The sequence below is a fragment of the Peromyscus eremicus genome, chromosome 7, assembly GCF_949786415.1.
Source record: "Peromyscus eremicus chromosome 7, PerEre_H2_v1, whole genome shotgun sequence".
Lineage (NCBI taxonomy): Eukaryota > Metazoa > Chordata > Mammalia > Rodentia > Cricetidae > Peromyscus > Peromyscus eremicus.
The window spans coordinates 64,661,083-64,671,164 of NC_081422.1; the positions used below are offsets into that span (position 1 = coordinate 64,661,083).

General features: G+C 48.5%; 1 protein-coding gene across 1 annotated transcript in view; it reads left to right on the top strand.

Annotated features, from left to right (window-relative positions):
* The first annotated feature begins 372 nt into the window (after nucleotides 1-372).
* The window catches only part of Myo1e (myosin IE), a 206,103-nt gene continuing 196,393 nt past the window's right edge, over nucleotides 373-10,082 (top strand). The window contains exon 1 of the mRNA XM_059268194.1: nucleotides 373-714. Coding sequence (XP_059124177.1) covers nucleotides 712-714 — 3 coding nt within the window. The 5' untranslated portion in view covers nucleotides 373-711. The remainder of the gene's footprint in view (nucleotides 715-10,082) is intronic.

A 10,082-nucleotide genomic window follows, 5' to 3' on the forward strand; every position in this document is an offset into this window, starting at 1 on the left:
ATAAAGTATTTCTTTAAAAAAAAAAAAAAAACTTCTAGGAAAATCATGCGACTTGGGAGCTAAATCGATACTAAGTTTCTCCTTAAAGAGAAGAGACACGTGAGCAGTTTCCTAGTCCCCCGAGTGTTTTCATCCCCTCGGTTTGGGGGTGTTTCCCTGGGGGACGGCTAGGACAGCGGTAGCGTGCTCTGCTGGCTAGTGAGGCCGCAGGACTACAGGATCCAGAGTCCTTTGGAAACTTGTAGTTCCACGCTTGTTGGTTACCTCGGCTTCCCTAAGGAGTGACGCTGCGAAAACAAACTCTGATTGGTCAGGCCTGGGCTGAATTCTCCATTTATGGACAGATTGCCCGGCCCGAGCCCAGGCTGAGCCAGAGAAGAGTTCGGATTAAGTGTTAGGAGAAAGAGGGTCCAGGCAGGGCAGCTGGACAAGCAGTCCCGCAGAGCGCATCGGGTGCATCTCTAGACAGTTGGGGATCGCCAGGTCCGAGTGTGCACCGGGTCTGCTAAGTCTTGCCTCACCTAGCGTCTCAGATCCCGCCTGGATGGAGTCCCATCTGGGTTTCCATTGGCTCCTGTGAGTTCTTGGGTGTCTGGAGCTTGTTTTTTGGCGAAGGGAACCAACTTTTGAAGTTCGCCCAGAAGACTGCGTTCCAACCCCAGTGCCTAGGCAGCGGGACCCGGCGGAGGCGCGACCGCGGCGGGAGTCACCATGGTGAGTTGGCTGCGCCGCGTCCCTGGACGCCTGACCCTGGGATGGGGCAGGAAGCCCCGGAGCGGGGCACCTACCTTGGGCACGCTGCCCAGGCCAGGGGGTGGAGAAGGTGGACGCGGGAGTATGCACTTCTGGAGCGCCGATTTCCTGCTGTTTGCTGCAAACCCGGTCTTGGCGGGGAAGAGGGACCGAGGCGGGCAAGGAAAACTCTCTGAAGTGGCTTTCCGCGCCGGGAAAGTTTTGGTGGCAGTGTGGCTGTGGCTGGCAGCTGTCGGAAGCCAGGGCGTGAGCACATTTGTTTTCACCGACACAGCCACGGGACGGGGACCCTTTTCTCCTTCAAGGAAGGTGGGGGGCACGCCTGTGTCCCTCGGGTCCCCTCCCCTGGGCGGGCACCAGCGTGAACTCCTTGGCTGGCTGATCCCGCAGCTGTCCTCCTGGCATCAGGGAGGACCCGGGCAGCCCCGTCTGCACCGATGATGGGCCGCGCGCCTGCACAAAGGCGGGGTACAGGCGGGGGCGCCAGGTACCGCGGAGCACCTGGCGGTGGCCCGAGCTACAGGGACCCTATGACGATGGCGCACAGCGGCAGCCACGCTGGCCCGCAGCCCAGGCCCGTAGGGTCCCTGTGTGGGGTAAACACCTCCTGCTGAGGGCCCCACCCGGTCCCCAGCTCCAGAGGACCGCCACCCTGCCTCACACGCCACAAGTCCCCGAGAGCGTTCCTGGTTTTGTTCTTTCCCGGCTTGGCATTTAGGGAGTGTATGGCACGGACTGCCTCTCTCTAACTCATTTGAGATTTTTGTCGCTACCGGGAGGAGTCCCCAGCCCAGCCATTCTCCTTTCTCAGCCCCAATAACCTTAGCCACATCCCCTGGGCTTTGCTGTGGTGTAGCTTTACTTCAGAAGGACAAAAGAATAGATTGTATTTTGGCCAGTCCACCAGGACCAAAAGGAAAAAAAAAAAAAACTTTTTTCTTTTAACTTAAAAAGTTTCTAAAAAGCTTCAAAGTTTCCACACTTGCTTCTTGGTGGAGGAACTTGTCCTCCTGGCTTTGTCGTTGTTTACTGACGGTGAGGGTGAAGCCTCGCATAGCGCTCCCTTGAGAAATCTGTATCCCAGATCCCAGCACCAAGCATCAGCGCCACAGGCCGGGCAGAGTCCACATTAGTTTAGACGCAGCCCCTGCCCGGGCGCTGTTTATGCAAAAGGATGATTTAAAACAAAGGAAACCTTTAAAAGGCATCCTGGCCCCAAGCTTTTACTTTTTACATGGTTCAAAATGATGTCACCTTTTGCTCCCGAGAGAGAATACTTCATTTATAAATACGCTTCCTCCTTCAGTTTTGAGGTTTCAGAAGTCAGTTCATGCTCTGTGTACTCTGAGCTGCGGTTGGGTGCAGTTTAGGGGAGGGGGTGTCTCTGACCACTTGAACTTGAGCAGTGTGATAGACCTGGTGCCTAAGAATTGCTGTAATTACTTTCCATGGTTCAATATTTCTAAAAAAAAAAAAAAAAAAAAAAATCAATGCGTTTATGTCAAGGACTAAAAAGAATTTTACTGAACCTAACTGTGTATGTGGTACCTTGAAAAAAATGAACTTCCTTTGTTAAACTCACTTTTTTTTTTTCCTGGATAGACCCCCAATTAGTCTGTGTCATTTCGAGAGACGTGGGAAAACATGCTCAGTTTAGCTCCTTGCAGCTGGAGTAGCTAGTTGATCCATCGGATGTGGAGGAGGTGTGTCTTAGAGTCCTTTTCATGCCTGTGTAGACAGGGTATAGTCACCTCCTCGTGGGCTCCCTGCCATCAGCACAGATGGGCATGTTAAGGGCCACTAGGAGGCTATCTGTACTTCAGATATGGATGCCTGGGCCACAATTCACTGCTCAGAAAAGTTGAAACAGCTGCCCGTCCTGAAATAGATGTGCCATGGACAGAACTCTGGTGTCTAGAGTCCTTTGGACAAAAATTAAAGGGATTGTTTCTCCCAGGACTTGAAAGTTTGAGTGGTCTTATCAGCTGTGTGGAGTTGCCTGAGAACAGAGTACCCACATCTCGGATAGTTAGGAGCCCAGTGAGAATGCTCAGTGTTTACGTAAGAAGTCTTAAGGCTGAATGAAACTTCTGTGCTCTGCATTTGTCTGGGCCTGCCCAGTTGAATCCCTCAGCTGCTCAGGACAGGAAGGGATGGGCCATTACCCTTGGTGGGTGTGGCCAAGAATTAGCACAGAGCACAGGCCCTTGGCCATGCCTCAGGAAGAACACCTGTACTGTGAACTCTTCCGTGTGCTTGTATGACGCCTACTCTTGATTGGCAAGCTGATGATGGGATTCAGAATCATCACAGAACGAAACCTCTGGGCGTGTCTGAGAGTTCCTAGCTGAGGTTACTAGGGAAGACCCATTCTTTCCAAGGTGGCACAGTCCGATCCATGGGGTGTGGTTTCAGGCTGAATAAAAAGGAAAACGAGAGCTGAGCACCAGTGGTTGTCCCTGCTTCCTGCCTGGCGGTACAATGTGACGGTTGCCTCTAGTGTTGACCACCATGCCCCTTTCGCGTTGATTGGACTGTATCTCCTCCGTCAGCTCAGACAAGCCCTCCCCGGAGTTACATTTGTCAGGGAAATTTGTCACAATAGGAAAAGTAACTAATTGTGTGTGTGTGTGTGTGTGTGTGTGTGTGTGTGTGTGTGTGAGCAAATTAGACTATCTGTACCTAAGGCTCTATGACTTCCGGGGTGTGTGACCTCCTGATGAAAATTCACTTCAGATTCATGAATACCATGTACAGCTCACTTCTCCCTCGTGAATGCCAACTATGGGACACTAGCTCATCTTGGGAAACCCAGACTCTATTACCAGGCCATCGTTATTGTTACCTTTTTCTTTTTTTTTTTTGTTTTTTTTTTTTTTTTTTTTTTTGTTGTTTTTTGTTTTTTGAGACAGGGTTTCTCTGGGTAGCTTTGCGCCTTTCCTGGAACTCACTTGGTAGCCCAGGCTGGCCTCGAACTCACAGAGGTCCGCCTGCCTCTGCCTCCCAAGTGCTGGGATTAAAGGCGTGCGCCACCACCGCCCGGCCTATTGTTACCTTTTTCATTAGGAGACTTGAAGAGGTGGAAAAAAAAAAACCCAAACAAACCAACCCATCCCCATACGTCATCGTGTCTGGGTGGGTGTTGATTAGAAGAGTCTACTAATATCATGTTGGCTCTAATAAACAGCAATGTATGGCTTCCTTCATGGACTCTGGCTTTGTCGTCTGTGACAGGAAAGTTCCGTTGGCCATGGTCTGTTTGCTATGTGATAGACTAAAACCTATGTCTGTGAGTCTGCTTTCTATTTTGGCCCCAGAAAGTATGATTCATGGGGTTTCTGTGAACCAAGTATGCAGAGGTGACTGAGTAAGTCTCACCTGGCCGTTGTCTTTGCAAGGGTCTAAGTTATAGTCCCTTTTCTTTACTGCTTATTATACCTCAGGCACTAGCAGGTACAGCACACACAAACACAGCACTGATTTGTTTATTTATTTTGGTGGGATGTGATTTCTCTGTGGAGCCCTGGCTGTCCTGGAACTTGCTCTGTAGTGGATGGCCTCAAACTCAGAGATCTGCCTGCCTCTGCCTCCTGAGTGCTGGGATCAAAGGTGTGGACCACCACTTCTGGCTGCAGCACTAACTTGTAACTTAGGGATCTGCTAGACAGCTGACCCTGGGTAAGTTAGGTTCCCCAGGGTAGAGGCTGGTGTGTATTTAATAAGCCTGGAATCCGTTTGGAAGGTTTTCAGGGAAGTCAGTCTAGTTCATTTCCATTGATTAGTTTATCAGATTCTAGAAGTCCCCTGGCCAAAATGATGCAATTCAACTAAACTGGAGAGGAGGGGGTCAGTTTGATGGCCAAGGGAAGGTTAAGGAAAGCTGGTTCAGATTGCTTCTCCATCGGGGTGAGTGCAGTAAGCCAGCCTAGGACTTCCTCTCTTGGAGGAGAAGCCCAGTTGGGCACTGGATGGACAGAGACGAGGCATGGGAAGGTGAAGGTCATCCAGTCCATATCTCTGCTGAGGATTCCGCTGGTAGGAACTCCAGTGACTCTGGAGGCCAAGACACAATCTGTCTTCTGGAGAATAAACAAGGACCACATGTCCCCTGGTTACACTGGCCATGTTACCAGGCTGTCTTGTTGTAGACAAGCAGCACTCTAGATCTCGTGCTGGCACTGCTCATTTTTAAGTTCCCTGATGGTCTCGGAAAGGCCAAGCGTGCTCATCTGTGGGTCATCTGCTTGCAGCTGCTACGAGCTCAGTGTGGTGTCCCGGGAACCACAGTGCTTCCTTCCTCCATCTACTTGCTAGCCAGAAGGTCTAAACGGCAGCTGCATACCCGGCAATGATGTCAGTGTTCCGTATCCACACCTTCTCCTGGGGCCTCGCTAGAGAAGGAAGGCGCTTGCCTGGCATTTTGTACCTGCGGAATCTGGCGGCTTACACAGGGAAAACCCCCGTGCCGCTGCTAATTGGAGCTGTCAGGACACAGAGAAGATGGCTTGTGAGTGGCCAGGCTGCACTTTTAACTTCTCTTGTCACCCTTCACCCCTCTGTTTCGGTGAAGTGCCCTAGATCCCAATGCTGCACGACAACCCTTACTCCTTGCCCCCTCCAAAGCACAGGAACTTGAGGTGTATTTCAAGAGTTCTCCTTCAGGCTAGAGAGCAAGCATCTGTAAGCATTTTAGGAACCACAGATTCCTCTGCTCCTGGTGTGTCGTGAAGTCACGTGAGACTAAAGACCAAGTAGTGCTTCTCAGCTACCGGTGAGGGAGGACTAGGCTTCCAGTGCTTGGCAAGGACATGTGGAAGCTTTTCTTTATCAGCATCTCTGTTCAACTGTCCTAACACTGTGACCCTTTAATACAGCTCCTCGTGTTGTGGTGACCCCCCCATCATAAAATTATTTTTGTTGCTACTGTAATCTTTCTTCTGTTACAAATCATAATGTAAATGTTTTTGCAGATAGAGGTTTGGCGGAGGGGTCATGTATATATCTGACTATAACATGCAGAAATATTTTGAAACATCTCAACAACTGTAAGATGCTCTAGACCTCACAGTGGGATATGTAGGTACATTCAGTCATGCTTTTCCAGATTTGAATTTGAGTAATATATATATATATATATATATATTAATTTATTATTATATAATATATACAATATTTAATATATATTAAAGGGTGTTTTGCCTGTATGTATGTCTGTGTACCATGTCCATTCCATGTCCATGCCTGGTGCCTGAGAGGGCATCAGAGGCTTTGGAACTGGAGTTACAGATGGCTATGAGCCATACTATGTGGATGCTGGGAATCAAACCTGGGTCTTCTGCAAGAACAACCAATGCTCCTAACTGCTAAGTCATCTCTCCAGACCCATTATTTGCAGGGGTGTGTGTGTGTGTGTGTGTGTGTGTGTGTGTATTATATATAGTTAACACATATTTGACAAAGATGCAGCAACTTATATTTTTACCATTATGTGATTAAATTTTTCTCAATACTATTTTCTTTCCTTTGTTTTGTTTTGTTTTTGCTTTTTTTTTTTTTTTTCCTAAACAGGATCTTAATATGTAGCTCTGGCTGTCTTTGTCCTGGAATTTACTTTGTAGACCAGGCTGGCCTTGAACTAGAGATCTGCCTGCTTCTACCTCCTGAGTGCTGGAATTAAAGGTGTGTGCCACCACTGCTTGGTTTATTTTATTTTCTGTTGATTATTTTTGCAGTGCTGAGGATCCACCCAGTGTATACAGGACGAGCACAGTATCGCCCAACCACATCCCTAGACCCTGATATTTTTATTTCCCACTTTGCTTGGACTTGACATTTACAGAGCAAATAAGAGGTTAAAGGTTAAATGCCAATGGTATTAAAAATAAACATCTTAGCCCTTTAAGCTCATTCTGTAATAATAGCAAGCAAATCATGTTCTGAATTTTGTGCTGCAGAATTTATTTTGGCATAACCAAGAGTTTTTTGGTCATCCTAGCAGAATTTTTTTTAACATATTTTTTTGACAGTTTTATCAAGACAAGTAGAATTTACAGATCGTTTCCTAAAATAACAGCACTGGCTTTGACAAGCCCTGGGCCTTTTACTGTATGTCTACATTGACTTGGCCTTCGCTTCTGAGGTCCCGCCTTCAGAATAGCAGTATTGTCAGCATTCAAAGACATTTCAGTTTTGTTTTTTAATTTTTCTCCTTCCACCTTTATCTCTCTGTATACATGCGTCCATAGAGGTTGAAAGGCAACTTGCAGGAGTCAGTTCTTTCTTTCTGCTGTGTGGGTCCTGGAGATCAAACTCAGGTTGTCAGGTTTGGAAGTGTCCTTGCCTGTTCAGCTTCTGACCAGCCTTCCAGGCACGTTGAATAGTCACTTATGAGCTACAGATAAAAGGCCATATTTAATAAAAAAAAACTTCCTTTCTGACCTGAAATACTAGTGGCCATGTGACTGCCATCCTACTCACAGGGCTCTGTACCTAGTCCCTCTCAGCTTCCACTTTTCTGCCTCTGAGGAGGGGACACACACCCTACTGTGGGTGTGCAGTTTTGTGTAGAGCAGGCTGTGGAGGACGAGAGACAGGTAGGTCCCTCTCCTTAAGAATTAAATATAAGAGCAGTGTGAAGGCAGTCCTTGATCTCTTGGGTATTTAGAATTCTGACGTGTATTATCATTCACTTGTACCTACCGGTCGTATACAGCATTGTAGAGAGAAAAGGCGTAGGGTGCCTTCTAGAACGCCCACAAAGAGCTTAAGATTTCTGTCTTAAACTTTCACAGAGAGAGGGGGCCTGGGGAGACGATTCAGTGGATAAGGAGCTTGCGTGCAGACATCAAGACCTGAGCTCAGCTCCCCAGCACCCATGGAAAAGCCTGGTATGGCAGCATTGGTGTAGGGGGCAGGTCTTAGGGTTCACTGGCTGGCTAGTCTAGCTGAAACATGAAGCTCCAATTTGAGTGAAAGACCATGTTTCAAAAAATAAGGTGGAGTGACTAAGATATACCTACATCCATTTCTGGCCTCTACATGTGCCCACACAATGCATACACACACACACACACACACACACACACACACACACACACACACACACATGAAATAAAAAAGGAGCCCAAGCCTTCATAGAGAGTAGTCTGGGGCTGGGGATGCAGCACCGTCAGCAGAATGCTTGCCCGGCATGCCTGCATCTGATTCTCAGCACCACATACACCTGGTGTGCTGGTGCATGCCTTGAATCCCAGAACTCAGGTGGTGGATGGAGGTGGTGATACAGTTCTGCGGGAGGGAGCCCAAGGCTCATCTTTGGCTGTGTAGGGGATTTGAGGCCAATCTGGAATACACGAAACTCTATTTCAAAGAGCAGGGAGCAGGGCTGGAGGAGAGTCTGCCATCCAGTTGAATGACTTTTGAAGGCTCTGGGTTTGCGCTGAGCTAGCTGGTGGCGGAGCACAAATTTTCTTGATCGCAGTCTAAGAAGGGGATGGATTAGAATCTTATTTTCTCAACAGTCTAGACATAACCAAGATAGTTTAGTTTCTGAGCCTTTTCAGGAAGGCCCACTTGAAGATGAAAGCTTGTTATTTTTGATTCATTGCCGCTTAAACTGTAAAAGATTATAAGAAATAAAGTCTGAAGCATTCACCGGTAATACCATTGCCCTGCAACACAGTAATTATTTTATGTCTTTGGGTTTCCTTCCAATCTATTCCAACACACACTGTTTTTATGCCGTTGTAATTAAGAAGCAAATATATCACTCATGCTCTGTATTTTTTTCCCCATTTATTTTATAAATCCTTCACCTTGGTAGACATAGTCATGGTTTTTGCCAGTGAAATAATACTTCCATGTAGCCTGATAGCCAAACCTGAATCATAACTGTAGAAAAATCTCCTCCATAAATGTGTACATGGAAAAGTACGCTGGGCAGTGGTGGTGGCGGCGGCGGCGGCGGCGGCGGCGGCGGCGGCGGCGGCGCATGCCTTTAATCCCAGCACTCAGGAGGCTGAGGCAGGTGGATCTCTGTGAGTTCGAGGCCAGCCTGGGCTACAGAGTGAGTTCCAGGAGAGGCGCAAAGCTACACAGAGAAACCCTGTCTCGAAAACCAAACAAAACAAAAAAGTTGCCCTGGCACTCACTACAACTGCCGTTGTGATAGGCTGCTCATTTTTCTGTGACTCTGGGGATGGGGAGCCCCCTTTTTGGTGTATGCACAGTTGGAACAGGCTTGGGGTATACATACTCTCATATCCCTAGGTTCTGACCTCCAAATGTGTGTTGATGATGTGGAAGCTCACCCCTATGTCCCCCAATCCTGCCACCACCTACAGGGTGGCACAAGACAAGACTTTCAGTTTCTTCTGCAAGTCTCAGCTGAGAGATGCCTTAAACATATTTTTTTTGGGGGGGAGGGGCGGGCGGCGGAGGCTGAGATCTAGAGGTGATGTAAGAATTGGTGAGAGAATGGAGAGAAGCTGAGTCCCTCGGCTGAAACTCTCACTGATCCTGCAGGCCCTACAAGCAATGGAGGACAATGGTGACTTGCCTAGGCCTGGCTGTCATTGGTGTCAAGGTCTTCTACCCCAGTTACCAGGTCCTGTGGCCTTCCCCGTAGCTGAAAAGGAACGTGTGACCCTTGATGTAGGGAAGATCCTGGTCGGGGACTCAGGTGAGGGCTGAGTAGCTGCCTCTCCCTCACTGTGTGAACAAATGCCTAGTTGTCTCAGGGATGCAGGGGCAGGCATCTGGGAGCAGAGCCAGCCTCCCTCTGCATTTTATTTCATCCCAGGTGCCTTGTTCCGGGGTTCAGCTCTGTCTGTTTTACCATGCTGGTGCCTGATAGCTGGTAGCTGCTGCTGGTGTTCCCTGGAACCCTTTATCTTCTTCCTCTTAGCCTCTGGAGCCTCCTCTACAATAGCAGAGGGTCAGGCAGAAGGCCAGCCGGGGCACAGTGGCCGCTGATGTTGCCTTTGAGTCTGGGTTCTCTAGTAGGCTCTCCACCAAAGCTGCTTCCTCCCTGTCTTCATGCTCCTGTTCCTGCCCTCGCTTTAAAGACAGTCTGTGCAGCTGCAGCTACCACAGCAAGTCTGTTCCTTCAGGCTCTTCCTTGGTCCAGTTTCCCAGCACATTCGTGTGGTTCTCTGTGTCCTCTTTCTCGATCTCTGAATCTTCCACTCCAGGAGCTTGCTTGCAAGTTCATCATGGCTCCCTGGTGATAGTCTGTTTCTTTGGGGTCTAGAAAGTAATCTCTGCCAAGGAGCAGGTGCACTAGATGGTCTGTTCATTCCAAACCACATCCTTGAGGGTCCCAAGCATCT